The sequence below is a fragment of the Lonchura striata genome, chromosome 24 (genome assembly GCF_050655825.1).
Source record: "Lonchura striata isolate lonStrDom1 chromosome 24, ASM5065582v1, whole genome shotgun sequence".
In the NCBI taxonomy this organism is placed as follows: Eukaryota; Metazoa; Chordata; class Aves; order Passeriformes; family Estrildidae; genus Lonchura; species Lonchura striata.
Window position 1 is genome coordinate 8,912,301 of NC_140726.1, and position 21,036 is coordinate 8,933,336.

The 21,036-nt window shown below is 63.6% G+C and overlaps 3 protein-coding genes across 14 annotated transcripts; 1 reads left to right on the plus strand and 2 right to left on the minus strand.

Moving 5' to 3' along the window:
• Positions 1 to 22: 22 nt before the first annotated feature.
• On the minus strand, positions 23 to 7,729 carry TMPRSS4 (transmembrane serine protease 4). 4 transcript variants are annotated; one of them, XM_077788081.2, is made up of 13 exons: positions 7,590 to 7,729; positions 4,428 to 4,458; positions 4,233 to 4,346; positions 3,942 to 4,094; positions 3,726 to 3,855; positions 2,945 to 3,046; positions 2,828 to 2,868; positions 1,683 to 1,842; positions 1,416 to 1,582; positions 1,118 to 1,213; positions 856 to 995; positions 572 to 721; positions 23 to 432 (listed from the first exon to the last, which is right to left on the minus strand). In XM_077788081.2, the coding sequence occupies exons 1-13, from the start codon at positions 7,596 to 7,598 to the stop codon at positions 421 to 423; spliced, it is 1,305 nt and encodes a 434-aa protein (XP_077644207.2). In that variant the 5' UTR covers positions 7,599 to 7,729; the 3' UTR covers positions 23 to 420. The 4 variants fall into 4 exon arrangements, with proteins under 4 accessions (XP_077644207.2, XP_085416405.1, XP_085416403.1 ...); XM_085560279.1 differs by lacking the exon at positions 7,590 to 7,729 and adding an exon at positions 4,782 to 4,973; XM_085560277.1 differs by lacking the exon at positions 7,590 to 7,729 and adding an exon at positions 4,611 to 4,973.
• On the plus strand, positions 7,652 to 17,240 carry SMIM35 (small integral membrane protein 35). Of its 7 annotated transcripts, XR_014949998.1 has the most exons (7): positions 7,652 to 8,504; positions 9,754 to 9,944; positions 11,237 to 11,353; positions 11,861 to 11,894; positions 12,045 to 12,174; positions 16,450 to 16,559; positions 17,102 to 17,129. XR_014949998.1 is itself a non-coding variant. In XM_085560283.1 (6 exons), the coding sequence occupies exons 1-5, from the start codon at positions 8,326 to 8,328 to the stop codon at positions 12,148 to 12,150; spliced, it is 627 nt and encodes a 208-aa protein (XP_085416409.1). In that variant the 5' UTR covers positions 7,655 to 8,325; the 3' UTR covers positions 12,151 to 12,174; positions 12,368 to 14,521. The 7 variants fall into 7 exon arrangements, 3 of the variants coding, with proteins under 3 accessions (XP_085416409.1, XP_085416408.1, XP_085416410.1); XM_085560283.1 differs by lacking the exons at positions 16,450 to 16,559; positions 17,102 to 17,129 and adding an exon at positions 12,368 to 14,521 and having other exon boundaries at positions 7,655 to 8,504; XR_014949999.1 differs by lacking the exon at positions 12,045 to 12,174 and having other exon boundaries at positions 7,763 to 8,504; positions 17,102 to 17,240.
• On the minus strand, positions 14,473 to 19,786 carry IL10RA (interleukin 10 receptor subunit alpha). Of its 3 annotated transcripts, XM_021530096.4 has the most exons (7): positions 18,657 to 19,784; positions 17,805 to 17,925; positions 17,538 to 17,716; positions 17,157 to 17,317; positions 16,694 to 16,844; positions 16,413 to 16,537; positions 14,473 to 16,280 (listed from the first exon to the last, which is right to left on the minus strand). In XM_021530096.4, the coding sequence occupies exons 1-7, from the start codon at positions 18,718 to 18,720 to the stop codon at positions 15,369 to 15,371; spliced, it is 1,713 nt and encodes a 570-aa protein (XP_021385771.3). In that variant the 5' UTR covers positions 18,721 to 19,784; the 3' UTR covers positions 14,473 to 15,368. The 3 variants fall into 3 exon arrangements, with proteins under 3 accessions (XP_021385771.3, XP_085416402.1, XP_085416401.1); XM_085560276.1 differs by having other exon boundaries at positions 14,473 to 16,537; positions 18,657 to 19,786; XM_085560275.1 differs by having other exon boundaries at positions 16,413 to 16,844; positions 18,657 to 19,786.
• Between the last annotated feature and the right edge of the window lie 1,250 nt (positions 19,787 to 21,036).

Consider the following 21,036-nt stretch of genomic DNA (forward strand, 5'->3'; position numbering starts at 1 on the left):
ATAGGATAAAGGCTTAGGAAGCTGAGTGAAAAAACAAATCCTTTCCTTTAATGGGAATAGGGGGACACTGTAGAGCACAAACATAATTTCTCTCTGTACAACAGGAGTGAGCTGACAGCAGCTTGGCCCCCCAGGAGCCATCCTGCCACAGCGGGGTCAGCACAGGGCAATAAATTAATCTTTCTCCGGAAGGGAGCTTGGGCCAGTGAGATTCCTTCACGGGATCAGTGGCCGCCACTCCGAGTCACCCTTTGCCTCCTTGGCTGGGCTCTGGCTCCCTAAATCACAGCTGCCAGCGAGGGTTTGGGAGCCTCTGCTCACCTTCCGTGGCTGGAGATCCACGGCCCTGCTGCTGCCAGAGCAAGGGCAGAGGGATGGGGAGGGAGGCTCGGGGCGAGGAGCGACCTGTTCCGGCAGGTCTCAGAGCTCCGACTGCGAGGAGAGAGAGGCACAGAAGCAATTGAAAGCTTTGAGAGGGCAGCCAAAAGCGAGAGGAAAGCAGCTGTGTCCTTCGGGAGGCAGCTCAGCCGAAGGGAGCTGCTGTCCCCCCGGGCAGGATGGCACCACTGACCCTGCGCACGGCGGAGATCCAGTCAAGGTAGGCGCGGACGCTGGTGTAGACGCCGGGAGTGCTGGGGGTCCCGCAGCCCTGGCCCCAGCTGACGATGCCCACCACCTGCCAGTGCCCGCCCGAGTACAGGAGGGGCCCACCGCTGTCCCCCTGGCAAGGACAGACCCTCAGATGGCCCCGCAGAGCCCTCGCAGCAGCCGTCCCCAGACAGCTCTTCCCTCAAAGGAGCCGTATCAGGGATGGGTTTGGGCTCACCCAGCCCCGTGCCCAGCCCGGGCTCCCACCTGGCAGGTGTCCACACCGCCCTGGGGCAGGCCGGCACACAGCATCCTGTCGGTGACATCGCCGTGGTAGGCGGCCAGGTTGCAGCTCCTCTTGTCGATGAGCTCCACCTCGGCCTGCTGCAGGCGCTCCGACAGCTTCCCTGGGTGACACACGGCCTCTCAGAGGGACCCGCGGCCAGGAGGGACCCTCAGCCCCGCTGCTCCCACTGGCAGCACTGCGGGCTCTGCCTCATCCCTGTCACCCCCTCGCTGTGCCACTCACCGTGCTCCTCTGTGTAGCCCCAGCCGATCACCCACAGGGGTGTGCCCGGCACCAGCTCCTCATCGAAGTAGGGCAGGCAGATGGGCTTGGTGCTGTCTGCAGAGGAGATGTGAGGGGGGCTCGCAGGGAAGGGGCACGCACCGGCTGGGGACAGCCACCAGCTGGGCACCCCCTCCCTGCTCCAGCGCCCGGTGCCCGTGGGACGCTGCCACGCCGGGCATCGCCATCCCAGCCCAATGCTCAGTGCCAACAGGGGACACCTGTGCCACCGCCCCAGGCAGGGCTTTGCCAGACCCACCTGAGTCACGCACGGGGGAGCGCAGCTTCACCAGGGCGATGTCGTTGTCCTTGGGGGACGCGGGCGTCACCTCCGCCAGGAACACCTTCTCCACCGCGATGGTGGCGGCGCCTGACAGGAGGTCCGAACCGGCCTTCACACGCCAGCTCTGGATGATGGGGTTGTTCCTGTGCACAGACAGCGCTGTCACCGCCCGTGCCCCGTGGGGACGGGCGCAGAGCCCCGTGGGCACCGATAATTCGGGGAGATCTGAGGAGCGGCGCTCACGTGAAGCAGTGCGCGGCCGTCAGCACCCAGCCGGGCCCGATGATGCTGCCCCCGCAGATGTGCTCCCTCCTGTACTGCAGGCTGACCTGCCAGGGCCAGGCCTCGATGGCGGCCGGGCTGCCCCCCAGCACCCGCGGGGTCCGCACGCTCTGCCCGCAGTCTGTGGGGACACGGGGGACAGCGCGAACCAAGGCTCCCGGCGACAGCAGCGCGGACAGGGTGCCTCAACCCCTTGGCACTGTCACCCTCATCCCCACAGCACTGCTGTCACCCTCATCCTCACAGTGCTGTCACCCTCATCCCCACAGTGCTGTCACCCTCATCCCCACAGTGCTGTCACCATCATCCCCCAGCACCACTGTCACCCTCATCCCCACAGTGGGGTCACCCTCATCCCCACAGTGCTGTCACCCTCATCCCCACAGCACCGCTGTCACCCTCATCCTCACAGTGCTGTCACCCTCATCCCCACAGTGCTGTCACCATCATCCCCCAGCACCACTGTCACCCTCATCCCCACAGTGGGGTCACCCTCATCCCCACAGCACCGCTGTCACCCTCATCCCCACAGCACTGTCACCCTCATCCTCACAGTGCTGTCACCCTCATCCCCACAGTGCTGTCATCCTCATCCCCACAGCACCGCTGTCACCCTCATCCCCACAGCACTGTCACCCTCATCCCCACAGCACCCCTGCCACCCTCATCCCCACAGCGCTGTCACCCTCATCCCCACAGCACCGCTGTCACCCTCATCCCCACAGTGGGGTCACCCTCATCCCCACAGCACCCCTGCCACCCTCATCCCCACAACGCCACTGTCACCCCTGATCCCCAGGCTTGCTGGAAGGGGCCCAGCCGCCCCCTGCCTTCTCCAGCCCCCCCGGGATAATTAGTTTAATCAAGGTAATTCTCTGGTAAAGGTAAGCCCATGCTGGGTAAGGCTCCCTCAGGTGTTTCATTGCTGGGAGGTTTGTGCTGCCTTAATGAGGGGAGCAGTAATTAAATCCATCTTTCCTAGTGCAAGCACTGCTGGATGGGCTCGGGATGGAGCCACGTTCTCCCAGGGCAGTGCCAGCAGCAAGGACCTGGAGCAGGATGAGACCCCAGTGCCCGCAATGCCCAGGCACCATCATGGTACTTACTGGAACAAAAGAGTGACACGACCAGCCCCGAGAGGCATTTCCTGCGGAGGAAGGAGCAGAGCTGGATTTGGCTGCCCTGCCAGGCCCCAGAGGCTCCTGCTCGGGGTCCCCACTCACCTGCCTGGCTCGAGCACCTGCAGGCTCCCGTTGCTCAGCACCACCTCGCGGGGAGGCAGCGGCTGCCCGGCGCTCGCCTCCACGCCCTGGAAAGCTGGGGTGCTGGAAGGCACGGGGGGGACAGGGCTTCAGGGGTGGGGAGGACGGGCACTGGTGCCTCAGCGCCTCGGGAGCCTGGATCCCAAAGGAAAAAGGGGTTTCTGTGGGACAGGGATGCCAAAGTGGGGATGTCACAGCCCTGGAGGGCCGGGACACCGAGCCCAGGAGCAGCTGAAGGAGGGGAGAGCGTTCCCTGCTGTGCAGAGGATGAGGAGGTGGCTCTGGGAGAGCTCAGGGAGCTCCTTGCTGCTGTGACATTTGGGACCTGTGTTCAAAGCCTTAATCAGTGACTTTTTGGGCCTGGAAAATGCCGGGTTTGACTCAGTCTGGGCTCCTACAGTGGCTCAAGCACCAGAACCCGTCTTCAAAGGGAAGGGCAGGTCCCTGAGCCTCGCTCCCCAGGTGAGCTGTGTTGGCAGGGAGACGCTGGGCTGCTCTGGGTTGGGCAGGGGGCACGGAGGAAGAGCAGGAGCAGGGCATGATGCCCGTGGGCTGTGACAGAGCAGGGCACAGCACTCTGCTCTCACAGGAGGCTCCGAGTCAGCTCCTGGGGACTCAGGGAGGTGGGGATGGACTGGAACCAGTAGTGCCGAGCTCTGAGTGCTTCCCAGGTTAGCAGAGCCCCATTCCAGCAGAGCTTTTAGGGAAGAGGGGAGGTGAGGCAGGGGAAGCAGCCGGGTACCTGCTGTAGCCCATCTGCTCACAGGCAGCTCTGGCCAGCGCCGGGGTGAAGTGGTCATGGCACACACAGGACCAGGTTTGAGTGTGGCTCTGGAGCACCTGCAGGATGGATCTGTCTTTGGAAACGCGGGCTGGAGGCAGACACAAAGTCAGCTTCGGCACGGGGCGGCCGCAGCAGCCCAGCCCCCCGAGCTCTGGCGGGGTGTCCTGCACTCACCCCCGGCTGGTGGCCCCTCGGGGACCCACTGGGGACAGTTGGCCTCGTCCTCGCCCTGCAGACAGTCCAGCTGCCCGTCACACACCTGCTTCAGCGGCACCAGCTTCAGCGGCTGCTTGCAGAACAGGTAGTGGTGCTCCAGGTAAATCTTCACTAGAGGGAGAGGGGGGCTCAGCGCTGAGCTCCAGCTCAGGGCAGGCCTGCGGCTGCCCCGGGGGGATCAGCGAGAAGCTGGGTCTGTGTTGGCTGAGCCGTGGCCATGGGGAAGGAGGGGAAGAGTCAGGAGTGTACCCAGGAACCCGATGGCCACCAGGCAGGCGAGGGTGAGCACCACGGCCAGGACGAGGATCCCGACCCGCTTGAAGGACTCCGATGTCCTGGAGGATTTGGGTCTCATGCAGGGACCTGCAACACAGAGGAGCGTGGCCTGGCATGGCTGGGCTCAGCCTGGCACCTCTCCTCTCTCCCAGCTCCCACCGCTGTTACCTCTGCCGTTGAGCCGCTCCGAGGCCGAGTCCTGCAAACCAGAGAGGAAAACCAGTCAGGGGCTGGAACTGCAGGCAAAAAGCAGCTGGGAGGTGGGAGGGCAGCTGTGCTCAGGGCAGCTGGCCCTTGGTGAGCTCACAGCCCAGGGAGGGCAGCAGGGACGAGCAGGGAAATGGGCCCAACCTTCACCCGAGGTGGCTTTAGAGCTGCTGGGAATGGGGGTGGCTTGTCCTGAAGTGACAACGCCCAGCTCTGGATCACCTGGGGTCACCTGCCACCTTGTTCCCATAGACACCACCCGTGCAGTTCCAGTAAGTGGCTCCCAGTGGTATAGAGTTACTGTCATTAACACACCTGAGGCTTAAAAACTCGCAGATGTTGTGAAAGAGGCTCTCTCTGCTGCGCACAGACACCCCGAGTCAAAATCCCCACGCCTGCGGGGCTGTGGCACAGACGGGGCACGTCACCACGGGGGGCTGTGGCTGCAGCAGGGTCAGGAGCGGGGGGCACAGCCCCGGAGCTCCCTGCCGGGCTGCAGGAACACCCGAGGAACCAGCCCGAGCCAGGGGAACCAGGGAGGGAGGGAGGCAGGGCTGTGCCGCTGCTAAGAGACGGGTAAACACAGCCGGGGCTGGAGGGGATGACTCAGGCATCGATCCGCTTGAGCTGCTCCGAGTTATCCTGCAACAACTCCTCGTAGAGAGAGCCCCGGCGTGGCAGGGCGGGTGCTGGGTGGGCTGGAGCCCTTTGGGAGGGTTCAGGTGGGCGCTGTCAGTGTCTGTTCCGTGTTTTCCAGCCGTGGTTGTGCCGTGCCACAGAGCAGCCCTTTGCAAAGGTGCTCCTGCTGCACTGAGCCTGCTCCCATCCTCGCCCTGCCAGCCCCAGTGAGCTCTTCTCCTGTTCTTCTGGACTCTGCCACCACAGGTAAGACAGGATTTTGGCATGGGCAGAGGTGAGGAAGGTCCAACCCGCTGTGAGAAGCCCACAGACCCAGGTGCATCATCCAGGAGGGCTTCGGAAGCCTTTGCTCCAGCGGGACTCCAAGAGCAGCACAGGTTTGGAGGTGATGGTGTTGGTCACGCCAAAGGAGAGCAGAGGGCCCTGTGCCACCCCAGGGCGCAGAGGCTGGGGCCTGGCAGAGCAGCTGGGGGCACTGGGCATGTGGCACAGCTGGAGGGGGCTGAGTGCCAGGCTCAGAGGAGAGGTGAGCCCTCCCTGCCCGAGTCACCGTGCCAGCGTGTTTAGCCGTGCATGCACACCCTTCCAGCAGCGTTTTACAGCAAGTGCCCAGCCATTATCCCTGGGCTAGCTCACAAAGGCAGGCTGGCTTTGTGAGCCAGGAGCTGTTGCCTCCCCGTCGTGTCCCTCAGCATGGCTGGGGCTGCTGGTTTTGGGAACAAGCAGTGACCTGTGCAGGGGAGGACTGGGTCCTGCCTGGTGCCGTGTGGCTGTGTCCCAGCACGTTGGAGTCTGGCTCCTTGAGGAAATGCCAGCAGCCTTTGTCCCAAAGCCAGGCTCAGCTGGCACCCGTGCCGAGTGTGGGCAGCTTGTGCCAAATTCCCCACCCCTGGACGGGCTCTGCTCAGCTCCTGGGGTGCAGAGCCCGTTCCTGGTGGCTGGGAGCTGCTGGGAGCAGGAGGGCAGGGTGGGAAGAGGAACCTGGGTCCTGCATCTTCCTGAGCCACCTCTCTGCACAGAAGGGAAGAACTCCTGGAGGCCTGGGGACTTTTGTAATGCTGCACCATCCTCTGGCAGCCCAGGGCACGTGGGGCTGGTCCTTCCTCATGCTGACCTCCTGTGTCACCTGGACCTGGGCCGGGCACCACCTGGATAATGGGATCCTAACGGTTCCCTGTGGGAACGGTCCCGAGATGGATCCTCCAGGCCCCACTGCAGCAGCACGGCTGTCCCCACGCTGCCCAGAGCTGTCCCCATCACGTCCCACTGCAGCAGCACGGCTGTCCCTCTGTCCCCACACTGCCCAGAGCTGTCCCCATCACGTCCCACTGCAGCAGCACGGCTGTCCCTCTGTCCATGCTGCCCAGAGCTGTCCCCACGCTGCCCAGAGCTGTCCCCATCATGTCATCCACGGCTGGGATCCTTTCCATGACACGATGTCTGGTGTGGGTGCTGATGAGATGGGTGATCACAGGGTTTTGGGTTTTTTTTGCATTTTCTTCTGTCCGTGAACCTCTTCTGTTTCCAAGGGATTGAGAGCTTGGAGCTGCCTCTCCATGACTCCTCTCAAGCCCCACCATGAGTAAGAGCTGCACTGGTTAAATCCAAAGCCATTCTCTCCTGCAGAACTCCGTGCTGCCGTGACTAATTGAGCTCCCTTGCTGCGCTCTCCCTTGGTGTCACCGTGGCCATGCCAGGCTCCAGCTGTGCCAGCGCCAGCCCACGAGCTCTGCTGAACCTCCCACCCCTTTCAGCAGAGGTTCCGTGCTGGGGGTGCTGAGCTGAGCTGAGCTGGCCTTCGTCCCTCCCTCGGGAGCAGGTGGGAGTCTCCCTCACCCAGCCAGGCTTCACGGGGCCATCAGATTCCGAGGGTGGCTCCTTGGCTGTGGGGATTTAACCCGTGGGTGTGTGCAGACACTGCAGGCAGGGAGCTCCCCACCCTGCTGGGGTTGATGTCCCGCTGGTGGAGGTTCTGCAGTGCCCGGCGAGCTTGGTCATCCGTGTCTGGCATCTGCCCTCTTGGGGAAGCGTGTCCCTCCCAGGGAGGAACTGCATGCCAGCCTGGGGTTTGGTGGCCGTGGCTTTTCCTGCACAGGGCGCTGCAGGTGTGTCCCCTGTGCTGAGCAGAGGCCTTGGCAGCTGTGCTGGAGGCTGGGAGGGCCTGGCTCTCCCCCAGGCGGTGCCCAGGAGTGGGATAAGACCCTTTGGAAAGTCCTGTTCCCCTTGGCATGGGGGACACTGCCTTGTTTGTCTGCTGCCCGGGCCGGGAGAGGGAAAGGCAGCCCCAGAAACGTGGGAGCGAGAGCTCGGGGGTGCCCAAGCACTGTGTGAGGTGTGAGGAGCAGGGGGAAACCCTTCCTTGGCTGCTGGGGAGCAGCAGCTCCTTGGGCCTGGGCTGCCGCATCCCCTGGGCACCGCTCCGGGCTGGGAGCGCGGGGTGCGCGGGGGGCCGGTGCCATCCCGGGGCCGGGGGCAGCGACTCACCATGTCCATCCAGCTCCGGCGTGCTCCCTCCGCCCGCGGAAAGCCGGCAGATGTCCCGCTGCGGGACCGGGGAGGCGATGCTCCCTGCGCAGCCTGCGCTCCGTGCCCACGCCGGGCTCGCACTGGGGCAGGACCGCCCCGGCCCTCCTTAAAACCCACGAGGGGAGTTGTGAAACAGGAATCCCGGTTTGTATTGTAACCCAACACCGGTCTATCAGCAGCACACCACCTGCGGTAATCTCCCCAGCATCTGCCCCGGCGGGTGACTCACCTGCAGGGCTGCTGTCACCAAATACTTATCAGAAGTGAACGGACTGATTTTTCCTGCTCCTCCTGACGATAAGAGGATCCACGGCCATGCCGCTCTTTGTCCGGCTCTTCCGCGTTGCGCTGGGTTGTTGTCAAGCCGAGGTCTGAGTAGGTGGAGGAGGAAAGGAGGAGAGTTTGTGCTCTGGGTCACTCGGGCTGTGTGTCCCCAGGTCAGGCTGGCAGGGCTGCGGGAAATTAAAGGGAAGGCAGGCGGGTGCCCGTGGAATGTCACCCAGGCTGCGAGGGGGGCAGAGGGTTATGGATCTGTGATTATTCAGGAATAACCAATCCCTCTGGGATGGAGTGGTTTGCCTTAGCCTGGCAGGATTTGAGGTGTGCAGGAGGCAGCACCCCAGCGGGGTGAGGGTGGCCCAGGGAGCGGGCTGGGGTCGGGGAGCTGCTGCTGCCCTCTGCACACTCAGTCTGGATGTGCTGGGTGTGCAGGATGTGCCAAGCAGCTAATTACCCCCTTCTCCTGTGGAAATCCAGCTTTCCCGGCCTGCAACTCCTCAGGGAGCCGTGCCATCGCTGTGCCAGCTCACCCCTGCCAGCAGGGATCCTGCCCGCTCCCACAGCCTGGCCAGGCATCCACCTGTGGCTCTGCAGGTAAGGGGCACCCTCCCCACACTCACACTGGGAGCTGTGGGCACCTCAGCCCTCGTGCTCCATGCGATGCCCAGGGGATGTGGGATGTAGGGAGCATCCTGCTGGGCTACTGTGGCACGTTTTGGGTTGAAAAATGTTCTACGGGCTGCAGCAGTGGGGGCTGGGCAGGCTTTGCTCCCTGGTGCACCTGGCAGGTCCTGGCAGCCTCCCCAGAGCATCCGGGTGCCAGCCCTGCTGCCGTGGCAGGGACAGCAGCCCGGGAGGGTGGCACAGCAGCAGCAGCCGCTCCTCCCTCGGGGATGCGAAGGCTCCGAGGACGCAGCTCAGCCCTGCAGGTGTTGTGTCACAGCCCCGCGCCTCCAGGGCTCTGCTTCCTTCCTGGAGTGCAGGCGTCTGCAGCCGGGCACCCTCCCCTGCCCCCGAGCCTGCTGTGGCACGGCTTTCCGGGCATCTGGCTCCGCTGGGGTCAGGCACAGGTCAGGCCGGGCTGGCCCGGGGCTCTGAGTGACCCGAGTGACCCTGAGCCACACAGACACACCCCTCAGCCTGTCCCAGCCCCCGGGGGCTGCAATTCCTGCTCTCCCCACCGTGTTCTGCTGCCTCTGCACCCCCCAGGCCCCACCGCTGCTCTTGGCACCGAGGTTGGCAGAGCTGCTCCTGCCCTGGCCGCCCACGGACACCGATGTGGGGCAGGGCAGGGTTGGAGGCCGTGCCTGGCACAGCAGCACGAAGCAGGGAGGAGTTTTGCCCAGGTTCCAGCTGTTCAGGGCTGCAGCTGGTTTTTGGTCACTGATCCCTGCAGCCGCAGGAGGTGGTTTTCCCTCTTTCTGCAAACAGGGGCTGATTCCCAAGTGTCACTCTGGTTTGGGACTTGGAGGAGATGATCAAGTAGAGCGTAAGTGCATCGCTCTGGGATGTGTCTGACTGGGGGCAGCTGCTGAAGGTCACCCCTGTCCTTCCCTGTCCCCTGGGGTCCTGCCTGAGGTCCCCAGCCTGGGTTCTGCGTGGGTCTCTGCCACCTTCCTGGCTGCTGGTCTTGCTGGGAGGTGGCAATTGGAGGGCACGGCCACTCGGGCACCTTGCCAGAGCTGGACACACCTGTGTCCAGGCTGTCCCTGCCCCTGAGGCTCCCAGTCCTCCCAGTTCAGCCTCTTCCAGCAGAGGGAGGGCAGAGCTGCGGGCACAGGCAGGCTGGGCACGGCGATGTGCCCTCGGTCGTGTCTGCTGCAGCTCCTCTGCTTTCTCCCAGTGAACCAGTTGGACCAGCGGGCCAGGACTGGTGCCCAGCCTCGCTGCAGGGAGGCAGCCGTGTCACCAGGGGACAGAGGACAGACGAGACGTGGCAGCTCCATCACAGACAGGGCTCTGAGCAGCAGCTCCAGGCCGGGATAACCGAGAGCAGCTCCCGTGGCACCGCATGGGACATGGACCCCCCGACAGGTGAGGCCTTTTCCCCCTCCCGGGGCACAGGTGGGATGTTCACGGCATGGGCAGTGCTTTGGCGACCGTCCTCCCCTCTGCCCCATGAGCTGGGGCTGGCTGCCGGCGTGGCTGTGCCCGAGCAGCGCTCAGAGCCATCCCCGGGGATGCGGGCTCTGCTCCCGAGGGTGCCAGGGCAGGGCACGGGGCAGGGCCTGGGCACACCGCCGGCACCTCCCACGGGCAGCGGGCGTGGGGACGGGGCAGTTTCGGCAGCGGCTGATTCAGGGAGGCTCTTGCACCACGCGGCTCCCGGCGCGCAGCCCCGGCCGTGACTCACGGCGGCCGCCCGGCCTCGCCCGCTCCGGGGGTCGCGGCGCTGCAGCTCGCCCTGCCCCGGCACGAACACGGCCACCCACACATCCTGAGCCCTGGCAGCGCCGGCTGGAGGAGAAAGGAAGAGCGGGGCCGGTCCTGCTCCTCCCCCGCCAGCCCCGGGGCTGCGGCCGGTGCTCCGCCGCATCCTTTCGGCTGTTTGTCCGTCCCAGCAGGCGGTGCTGCGCTGAGACTGCGCTCGCTGCGTAAACACTGTGACCACAGGGGAAATGCTCTCACTCCGCTGGCATCTGCCTAAATTTAGCTGCTCTTAGGTCATCCCTTTCCGGCTCCTCGCCCCCGGGGCCGCGTTGAAGCCCGTCCCGGTGCCCTGCGCTGGCAGCGCCCAAACCCCCTGCGCCCTCCCGGCACGGCCCCAGCAGGGCTGTCCGCACGGGAATTGATGCTCGGCGGCTGTGCCGGGCACCTCGGTGTCCTGACAGCTCCGGGAGCGTTGGTCGGGGCTGGGTTTTGCCAGACGCCGCCCGGGGAGGGCAGGCATGGGGCGGTGCAGAGCCCGCACAGCCCCGTCCGTGCCCTGTGCCAGCCCGGTGCTGGCGGCAGCGGCTGCTGGCCCTGACAAAAACCATCCTCTAGAGGGAACTGCCAGCCCAGAAATGGCTCCAGCGCCGCCGGGAAAGGAGCATCACCCCACGAGGGCGCGAGTGGGACCGGCAGTGGGGACACGGCGCGGTCCGGGTGGCCACGTCCCGCCTGCCAGCTCACCTGGGGACAGCCGTGGTGTCCGTCATGGGGCTTTGGGGACAGCAGAACTCCGTGTCACGGTCCTGGCAGCCCCGGCGGGTGCAGACCCTCCCTGCCGTGGGGACAGCACCCGTGGAGAGCTGTACCCCCGCTGCCGGGTGTCCCGCAGGGGACAGCGGGGACCCCAGCCTCCCCGTGTGTGTCTGCAGAGCCCCGCTCCCTCTGCTCCCCAGGACAAGAGCCCAGCAAGGTGATCGGGGTTGTCCTGGGCATCGGGCTGGCCCTGCTGGTCCTGGCGAGTTTTGGCTACACCTTCATCCGGTGGTACCGGCGGGGCCGCTGCCAGCGCCGTGAGTACGGCAGGGGACAGGGCAGGGGACACCGGGACAAGAGGACAGGGCAGGGGACAGAGGGACAGGGCAGGGGACAGAGGGACAGGGCAGGGGACAGCGGGACAAGGGGACAGGGCAGGGGACAGAGGGACAGGGCAGGGGACAGCGGAACAAGGGGACAGGGCAGGGGACAGAGGGACAGGGCAGGGGACAGCGGAACAAGGGGACAGGGCAGGGGACAGGGGGACAGGGCAGGGGACAGCGGGACAAGGGGACAGGGCAGGGGACAGAGGGACAGGGCAGGGGGGCTCAAAGCACAGGACTGCAGGGATTGGGCCGTGGGGACCACGGGAGAGGGGAACCACTGGTGCAGGGGGCTCAGGGCCAAGCTGGGGGCACTCTGAGCTGAGGAGGGGGATGCACAGCGATGTCCTTGTGCCTGTCCTGCCTGTCCCCACCCTGCCACTCACGGCAAAGCAACACATGGCTCTGACACTCTCCCTCCTCTTCCTCCCGCCTCCCCAGGGCCTGACTTTGTCTTCAGCTTCTACCACTCGCGGTGAGTGATGCCACGGGGGGACAGGGGCAGGCTGGCAGCTCCCTTTGTGCAGTGCCAAGGTGTCACAAACCCTCTGCTCAGCCAGTTCTGCTGTTGGCAGGGGGCTGGAGGAGGACGGGCAGCTTGGTGACCTCTCTGCTTTCCCTGCAGCGGGCTGGGGTCGGTGGCACTGCAGCTGGTGCCACCGTTCAGCATCAGTGGCTCGCTGGGCACCTCGGGCAGTGGCTACGAGCCCTTCCACAACCAGGGGCTGTGAGGTGACAGCTGGGCTGCTGAGCAGGTAGGAAGGACATCCCTTTGTCCTCCCCTGCCCCCCAGTGCTGTGCCCTGAAGCCTCCCCACTGCCTTGTAGCCCCTGGGCATCACAGCTTTCCTCAGGACAGTCCCAAGGTTTTCCCAGCAGAAGTCCTGCCTGTGGCTCTGGGGCTTCAGAGGCTTTCCCCGAGCTCTGGTTTTGGTTTCTCCCCACACAGGTTTTGGTTTGTGTTTCCTTCCTGCTGTCCCAGGGAGGGGAAGTGTGGCCAGGGACAGAGGGATGGGGCTGGAGCCTGGGTGCTCTTGCAGAACTTCCTCTTACTCACAGCCTGGCACCAACAGAAAAAGCAACCAAAACTGCCCGGGGGGGAATCCCTTTGTTTTCACTTCTGTAAGAAACAGCCCCTGAATTTGTTGGATTTCAACCGAAACGGCAAAGTTTCTGTTGCTAAAAAAGCTTCCCAGAATCACAGAATCTTGGGGCTGGAAGGGACCTCTGGAGACCAGCTGGTCCAAGGTCACCTGGAGCAGGTGACAGAGGAACGCACCCAGGTGGGTTTGGAATGTCTCCAGAGAGGGAAACTCCACCAATTCCCTGGGCACCTCCTCCCTCTGCAGTTCTCTCACTGGCCCTGTGCAGCCACAGGGGCACAGGAGGTGCCTGGGCGGGCACTGCTGCACCTTCCCCTCGTTGGGGATGGAGGGAGAGGATGCAGCCTCATCCAGGATTCCTCAGCACTGATCCTGGAGAAATCAGCCCCATTCCCCACGGCTCAGAGACCTCCCAGCCTCCTGCACCCCCAGAGACCCGGCACCGAGCTGCCCCTTAGGGAACCAGCTGAGGAGGAGCCCCAGAACTGAGCGACTGGATTTGAGCCACTGCAGGAAACACCGTGAGGAAATGGGGAATCTCTCCCAGTCCTCCTCCTCCTCCTCCTCCATCCAATACCTGCACCGACGTGGAAGTTGGTTCTCCACACTCCCAGTGCAAGGAAACACCTCAGAAAGCCCCTGTGGAAGTTATTCCTGTGTTTTTGTGCCAGTTGCCTTCGGTCTCAGCAGGACAAGTGGCTGTGGGAGTGCCTGGAGCACAGGAACAGCCGTGGGGAGGTTCTATGGCCACAGAGGGGCTCTGCTTGGCCAGCGGGGCTGGTGAGGCACGGGGGGCCTTGGGACCATTTCTCTGCAAGTCTCTCTCAGAAGAAAAGCAAAGAAAAACTCATGAGAGCCACGTGGTAGGGAAAGCAGTGAGGACAGAGTGGGATTTCCAGACCAGCTGTGCTAAACCCTGCGGTCTGTGGCTTTCTCCTGGCTGAAAGGAGACCTCTGACTGCTCCTGGAGAGGGGAAATGCCAGCTCCTGGGGGCTGGGAGCCCTCCGTGGTGAGCAGGAGCCAGCAGAGCCCTGTGTGATGCAGGATCCACCCATGGGGCCTGACGTCAGCGGCGTTTAAAAGAAAAACAACGAAGAGCCGTGCTTTTGATGACTCTGTTTTCCAGAGGAAGTTGAAAAAAATGAAAAATAAAAAAGCTCTAACCCCCAAAATATGCAGAGGCAGAAGAGATGGGGCCAGTGGAGGGGCAGGAGGAGGCTCCCAGTGCCTCCACATCCCTGTGGGATGCAGGGATGGATCTCGCGTGTGAGCAGCGCCACGTGAGATGTAAGAGAAGGAAACACAGCAAGGGTCAGCCCCCTCCTCCTGCCTGGGCTGGAAAAGCTGAAAATAAAACCAAAAACCCTTCACCTGAAAGCCACATTCCCCGAGGAGCGTTTCCACCAGCAGTTTTACTTCCCACCGTGAAGGTTCCTGGAAGTGGAGTGACGTTTGGAAAAACTTCCCTGCGACCTGGAGGGTGGCCCAGGGCGAGCTGCTGGGGCTCATCCTGTTTCCATTTGGGTGGCATTTGCTCACAGCATCACAGAAGTAATTAGTTTGGAAAATACTTCTGAGATCATCGAGCCCAGCCTGGCTGAGCAGAGCCCTGACTCTGCCTTTCCTCCTGCCCTTCCCGGGTGATGTCCCATGGGATGTGCATCCCTGTGGGAGCTCTGTGAGCTGCCCAGCTCCTTTTCCCTGCTGCTCCTCTGCTGATTGCTCCCACAAACTCCTCAGGGAGAGCCCCCCAGGAGCTCAGGTGCGTGAGGAGCTCCTGGAGAGCTGCCTTGGTTCTCCTTTTCCCCAGCTGGGGTGTGGAAATGCTCTTCCCCATGCGAGGCAAAGGCACATTGCCTCTTCCTGGTGGGGAACATCCAAATCTGGAAACAGAAAGCTCAGCTTGGCCCTAAGAGAGGATGAACAGACAAATGGACCAGATAAATAACATCACGTCCTTTCTGTATTTACAAATGCAATAAATAATGTCTGTATCCAGCAGCGGCAGAACACAGACCATAGTGTGGGTAGAACTGCCCTGCCTCATGCTGGGCTCGTGGGTGCATCCCATATCCTGCCCTGGGCTCTCCCAGAGGGGCTGGGTGCTGCAGGGTCTCTGTAGGGTCAGGAAAGTCCCTTGGCCTGTCCTGTGTGGGGTCAGGCAGGGCAGGAGCCCCGTGCTGCCAGCAGCACGGTGCTGATGTCAGCCTGACGTGCCTGCGTTGTGAAAGGCTGGGATGGCACCAGGAGTGGGGACGTCAGCAGGAGGAGCCCAGCTGGCCCAGGAAAGGGAGAAGTGGAAGCCCAGGACCAGCCCAGGCCCCGAGGGTGGCCCTGCAGCCCATGCTGAGGAGGGCAGACAAGGCAGAGCTGGCCTGGAGTGTGTCCTTGGTGGCCCGAGGAGGTCGGGATGAGCCCCTCCAGCACAGCCCATCCCTGTCTGCCACCAGCTGGGGTGGCTGCAGGGGTGCACTGGGGGCTGCCACCGCAGGACGGGGGCAAAGCAGCCCAGCAGCGGCTGAGCTGCTGCTCCTGGGCCAGGGCTGGGCCTGGGCATGGACATTCAGGGCTCAGGGGTAGCTTATCCAGTGGCAGACGAGGTAGTTGGGTCCGAGCGTGGGGCTGGTGGCCCCAGGGATGGGTCACAGGCGGCTGTCCTTGCTGTCCCCAGGGCTGGTGGCCCCAGGGATGGGTCACAGGCGGCTGTCCTTGCTGTCCCCAGGGCTGGTGGCCCCAGGGATGGGTCACAGGTGGCTGTCCTTGCTGTCCCCAGGGCTGGTGGCCCCAGGGATGGGTCACAGGTGGCTGTCCTTGCTGTCCCAGGGCTGGTGGCCCCAGGGGATGGGTCACAGGTGGCTGTCCTTGCTGTCCCCGCTGAGCTGGCCCAGGGCTGTGATCCAGCTGGAGCTGAGGCTGGGCACGAGCAGCAGAGTGCCTGGGAAGGCAGCGTTGTTGAAGATGTTCAGGTCGAAGGGAGTTTTCAGATCAGGGCTGGCTTTGGGGGTCAGTGGAGCACCTGGGGCTGCCCAGCTCAGCAGAGTGGAGCCTTGGAGCCCCACCTGGCTGGAGAAGTCACAGGAAGGAGCTCCCCACGCAGCAAGGTCCTGTGTCAGGGGATGCTCAGGGGAGGACTGCTTCAAATACCCTTTGGACACAGCCAGCTCGGAGCACTCCATGTCCAGCACGGTGTCGGTGCTGCCCAGGCGCTGCACGGACCCTGCACGGCCCGAGAGGGGCTCTGCCTTGCCTGGGGCCCTCTGTGGCTCCACGGTGCCCTTGGACTGCTGCAGGTACCCCCGGAACTCCACGTCTGCTTGGCCGGTGGCAGGGCACAGCCCGGGCTGCCCTGGGCTGGCGTTCCCCGGAGCAGGGCAGGGGCTCTCCAAGCCCGCCCCGCTGTCCTCGGCCGTGGGCAGCTGCTGCCTGTAGCCCTGGGGCTCGGGGCCCGTGGAGCAGCTCAGGGAGGAGGAGGAGGAAGAAGAGGAAGAGGAGGGGACGTGCAGGCAGATGCCACTGTCGGTGCTGGTGCTGCTGCTGTCTCTGCTCCCCATGGGGCCCAGCTGGTCCTTGGGCCATGCTGGGAGCATCCAGCCCTGCTCCAGGGGCAGCTGGGCCGTGCTGGTGCTGCTGCCAGGGCTGCCGCCCAGCTGGGGCTCCTTCTGGCACAGGAAGAGCTGCTGGACGGGGTCTGCATCCAGGCTGCCCGAGGATGGGGGCTCGTGCTCCAACCAGAGCGAGCTCTGCTTCATGAAGGATTTCTGGGGGGAGAGAAAGAGGGAAGAGTAGAGAAAGAGGAAGCTGTGCTTCCTCCCTGGTTGGTGCCTGCCTCTCGCAGCTCTCCCCGAGCCTGCACCCTTGCTCTGGCCCCAAAGGCGCTGTCCCTGCCTTACCAGGGCGGACGGAGTCCTCACAGGTTTCCTTATGTAGGTGCACGCCAGCAGAGCCCCCAGGAGGCCCAGCAAGGAGAGGATGATGAAGGAGGAGCTGAGGATGTCCGGGAGAAGCTCTGCGCTCCCTGCTCGAGAGGACGTGACCAGGTGAGGGGGAGAGGGGGATTCCTCCGTGCACAGCGCACCGAGAGGCTGCCCTGGCGTGGACCCCCACCCTTGCAGGGCCGGGAGGCTGGGGGGGGTCTGCATGCCGTGGTGCCCCCTGCCCCGGTCCCACTTACTGTCCCTGTGGCCGGTGGTGACGCACTGCTCGCCGCTGCGCCTGGCGGGGACGGGCCTGTGGGCCATGCTGGGCTCCACGCTCAGGCAGTACTCTGTCACCCAGAACAGCTCCCTGAGGGTGAACTCGGTGCTGTTCTTCACCATGGTGACCTGCAAGGGACAGCACAGGCTCGCACCCGAGCGCTCCTGCTTCCCTCCCTCCTCCTCCTCTGCCGTCCCCTGGCGAAACTCCCCAGGCTGTGCTGTGACAACGATGACAGCAGCTGGATCCAAAATCTACAAGAGCTGCAAAAGTCTGCCAAAGACCATGCTGAGAAGCCTCTCGGTGCTGCTGTGGCTGTGAGAAAGCCCAGCACCTACTCCTACAGAGGACCGTGCTTTAACAATCTGTTTCTCCACTTGAGCAGCACCGCGTGGGACAGCACGGGAACAACATGGGAGCAGCAGCTCAGCTCGTCTCACCGTGTGGTTGTCCCGTGTCCTCCTGATGTACACGTGGTACCGAGTCATTTCCTTCTGGAAGTCGCTGTGCTCCAGGCTGGTGTTCCCGGCGTGGAGGAGCAGCTGCACCTGGATGGAGTTGCCCATCACGGAGAGGCTCTGGCCCACCAGGTGCACGCCAGCTGGAAGCAAAAAAACAGCCACAACAGCAGGTCAGGGCCGGTTCCTGTTCACAGCTCTCAGCCCTGCAGCCCCAGACTGAGCTGTGACCGTCCCACCCATCCTGGGGCTGTCCCAGCAAGGTGTGGGAGGAAATATCCCAGCTCCCGTTCATCCCACGGTTCTTTCCCGGCACCCTGATCCCACCAGCTCCAGCCCAGGGTGGAGCAGGCCCCAGCCCACCTTGCTGTGGGAAGAATCCGTGGGTCTTTTGCCAGGAGGACGTGTGGTTCCCGGCCACGGCCCTGACCCGCGCGTGGTAGCGCCGCTCCGGGTCCGGGGTGTAGCGGGTGAGGTCGCAGGAGTGCTCCGAGGTGTTCCTGCACCCTGGGACGGCTGTCCAGGGGGTTCCCGCGCCATAGCTGTGGGGAGAAGCGGCAGGGGTGAGCAGGGAGCTGGAGCAGAGCCCGGGCAGGGCGGGAGCCCGCGTTGCCCCTCGCTGTTACTCACACGATGTACTCCACCTCGTAGCGGGCGTCGCTGGGGCAGCCGTGCCCCGGCTCCCACCGCAGCAGGTGCCAGCCCGTCCGCGCGGCGAAGCGCACGGCCCGGGGGCTCGGCAGCTCCTCACCTGCGGGCACACCGAGCTCAGTGGGGCTGCACAGCCCTGTCCCACCCCAGCCCCACGGGGACAGCCTCCTGAGCGTCACCCGCTCGTGGGTGGCGGGTGCTGGGTGACGTAACAGCACTCATCACCCAAAGCGTGCAAGCGTTTGCCCAGACTTCTCTGTCCAGCTTCCAGGATTTACTCAGCCCTCTCGTCTTCCTCTTTCTTTTTTTGGGACAGCCCAGCTGGGGCTTGGTGTTTTCAGCCCCAGGAAGGAGCTGTATTTGCATCCCCCAGCCCCTGCTGTTCACCGCCAGCTCTGTTTGGACTCGGCTTTCCTGTTTTGCTCATCTGCTGCCTGGGTGAAACCAGACTTTTTCACACCTCCTGCCACATCTCTGTGTTGTCACCTGGCAGAAAAGCCCCGCTGATAACATCTGCCACCTCTCCCTTGCAGGGGTCCCTGGCAGCTGCTGCCTGCTGGCAGCCCCCCAGCCCAGCACTGTGTCCCCAGTGGCCGTGGCCCCTCACGGTGACACCGGTGGGGACAAGCGAGGCTGGTGCCCCTTTGGGCTCCCAGCCAGCAGTGAAAGGCAAGCGGTGAGCGGGGAGCCCTGGATATAACCTGCTCCAAAATGCTGATCTGAGGGCTGAGCACCCAGCAAAGTGTCCAGGCTGTGGCTCCCAGCTTATCCCCCACCCCAAGGAGCCCACCCCGGCCAGCAGGGAGGTGAACGCCGGCAGGAGAGACTCACCGTGCGTTGGGCAGGCAAGGAGCAGTGCCAGGCACAGCGCCAGGGCGGTGGCAGAGGGGACCATGGCTCAGCATCCTCCGGGGCTGCGGGGCGAGCGCGGGGCCAGGCTGTGCCCCGGCGGGAGCTGAGCGCTCGTTTTTCCCCCAGGGGCTGGCCCAGTGACGTCTTGGAGGCGTTCAAACAGCGCCAGGAAAGTCACTGAGCAGCCACTTCCACTTCTCTTCGCTGTCCACCCACTCACCCCCAGCCAAAGCCTCAGCCTGGGCTGGGCTTTTCCAACAGAGCTTGAAAGGAACAATTCTGGGGCTTTTCTGAGCAGAGCTGGGGGTGCCGAGAAAGGCACGTACGAGTGAGTGATGTCTCTGCCTTTGCTGCTTTGCTGTGAAATGAGATGTGAAAGGCACAGAGGCACAGGTGAGTGTTGGCACCCAGAGTGACCTGGCACAGGAGGGTGACCTGGCACAGGGGTTTTCCTGAGCACAGCACCGTGCCCTGTCCTGCCAGCAGCTGGATCCAGCCAGGTTCTGCCAGCCCTGGAGCCCCAGGAGGGGGTTCTGGCTTTCCTTTGGGCTCAGCCTCCTGCCTCAGCCTGCAATTCCCCCTTCTCCCATTTCTGGGGCCGAGTGAGACCCTCTGGGCTATCCTGTGCCCTGCAAACAGCCTCCCACAGGGGTGACACTGGAAATCCAGTGTCACTCAGGGGCTGCCACTGTCCCCAGGGTAGTCCCCAGGTACATCTGTGTTCCCATGGCTGTGGGTCTGCCCACGGGGGTGCCCTGCCTGTCTGCTGGTGCTGGGACCTGAATCACCACCTAGCCCACTGTGTGTGAGTGCTCTGCTTTGCCTCAGAGCTGGCTTGAGGGCTTTCCTGGGGCCCTCGTGTGATGGAGAGTGATTTTCCTCAGAAAGAGGAATTTCCCACTGGGGAATTAGTGGAAAGAACACAACCAAAAAGAGCAAGAGAAACCAGAAGTGGTGTGGACAGACTCAGGGGGCATCGTGGTGGGCACAGACATGCAGGCTCCTCATTGAAGAACCACCTTAAAGGCCTGAAGTGGGAGATTTCTCCTGTTTTCCCTGACTTATGCTTCCTGATGAAGGCCAAGAGCTGCCACAAACTCGCAGCCTGGCCGGAGCACCAGCAGCACATCCCCTCCCTGCCCTGGCTTTATCCCCATCCAGGGCAGAGCAGCTGATGTCCTGCCACTCTGCTCTTGGCCCCTGAGTGACACCTGGCAGCCACGGAGCTGAGGAGTCCCGAGATGAAGCTCAGCCAGTCCCACACAAAGCCACAGATTGTGTTTTGTGTAAGGCGACGACAATTAAAAGCAGGAAAAGGCAGGAAAGTGGGAGTTCTGTGGAAAAGCCGCCGCGGGGCTGGCCCTGCGGCTTCAGAGAAGTGGGAGAAGTTCTTGGCAGCTTAGAGGAAAGCGAAAGAGGCTGAGGAGGAACGAGAGTTCTGCAGAATGCTTGGATGGCGAGGGGGACCCGGGGTGGAGCCCGAGCTCTGCAGGGAGGGCACGGCCAGGTGCCACAGGAGAGGGGACACAGAGGATGTGGCTGACCCTGAAATGCCTCCCGTGGACACACGGCAGAGGAGCCCAGCCCAGGAGCACCCGGGTCCGTGCATTTCCCTCCCTGCTGTCCCTCAGGAATTGTTCCCAGGGCCAGGCAGGCGGTGCTGCACCGAGCAGGGCAGGGATGGGCCCGGGGGCTGGTTCTGCACAGCCCTGCCGCAGGGATCCTCATCCCCACTGCCGCCAGCCTGGAGGCTGGAGCAGCTCTCCTGGCCTGTGGAGCCGGCTCTGGCTGTGTGTTTTAGCTCCTCTTTAATGGCTGGGAGGGCAGGAGGCTGCAGGGAGGGCTCCCAGCAGCGTTGCTAGCAGGAAAGGTGAGGATTTCACCTGGGAGCTGTGTGCATGCTGACATTTACCATCAGGCTGCTGGCGCCAAGCCACACACCCCGTTCCCTGGAACTTGCCCTCTGTAGGTGGCTTTGTAGCAAGCAGTGAACGATTCCTGGAGCTGTTTTCTGAGAACCCCTTTCTGGGGTGGACACAGCAGCTTAAGAGGGCAGGGCTGGCTCAGGGCTGCCTGAGGGAGCAGCTCAGCGCTTGGCCACCCCTGGCACTGAGCAGGCACAGCCTGCAGAGGCACAAAAAACAATGGAACAAAACCCCAAAAGCCACTCCTGCCTGTGAAAACTACAGAGGATGAGGAGTGAGGGCTGGCTCAGAACCCTCTGGGAGCTGAGAGCAGGATCAGAGGGATCCAGCCCAAACTTTCCAGCCTCAGAAGGAAGGGGCTTTGCAGCAGGGCTCCTCCGAGCCTGGATGTCCCCGCTTGTCTCCTGCCCTTCTGATGAGCAGGGTGGGGTGGG

Excerpts from the sequence above, each read along its gene's own strand:
- TMPRSS4 (XM_077788081.2), bottom strand. Across the intron at positions 3,047-3,725 it reads GAGCAGATGGGCTACAGCAG|CACCCCAGCTTTCCAGGGCG; the intron begins GTACCCGGCTGC and ends CGTGCCTTCCAG. Across the intron at positions 1,583-1,682 it reads ACGGCCGCGCACTGCTTCAC|GAACAACCCCATCATCCAGA; the intron begins GTGAGCGCCGCT and ends GTCTGTGCACAG.
- SMIM35 (XM_085560283.1), top strand. The coding sequence starts at position 8,326 with ATGTGCTGGGTGTGCAGGATGTGCCAAGCAGCTAATTACCCCCTTCTC. Across the intron at positions 8,505-9,753 it reads ATCCACCTGTGGCTCTGCAG|TGAACCAGTTGGACCAGCGG; the intron begins GTAAGGGGCACC and ends GCTTTCTCCCAG. Across the intron at positions 11,354-11,860 it reads GCGGGGCCGCTGCCAGCGCC|GGCCTGACTTTGTCTTCAGC; the intron begins GTGAGTACGGCA and ends CCGCCTCCCCAG.
- IL10RA (XM_085560275.1), bottom strand. The coding sequence starts at position 18,720 with ATGGTCCCCTCTGCCACCGCCCTGGCGCTGTGCCTGGCACTGCTCCTT. Across the intron at positions 17,318-17,537 it reads CGGATTCTTCCCACAGCAAG|CTGGCGTGCACCTGGTGGGC; the intron begins GTGGGCTGGGGC and ends TTTTGCTTCCAG. Across the intron at positions 16,845-17,156 it reads GGACACGGGACAACCACACG|GTCACCATGGTGAAGAACAG; the intron begins GTGAGACGAGCT and ends TGTCCCTTGCAG.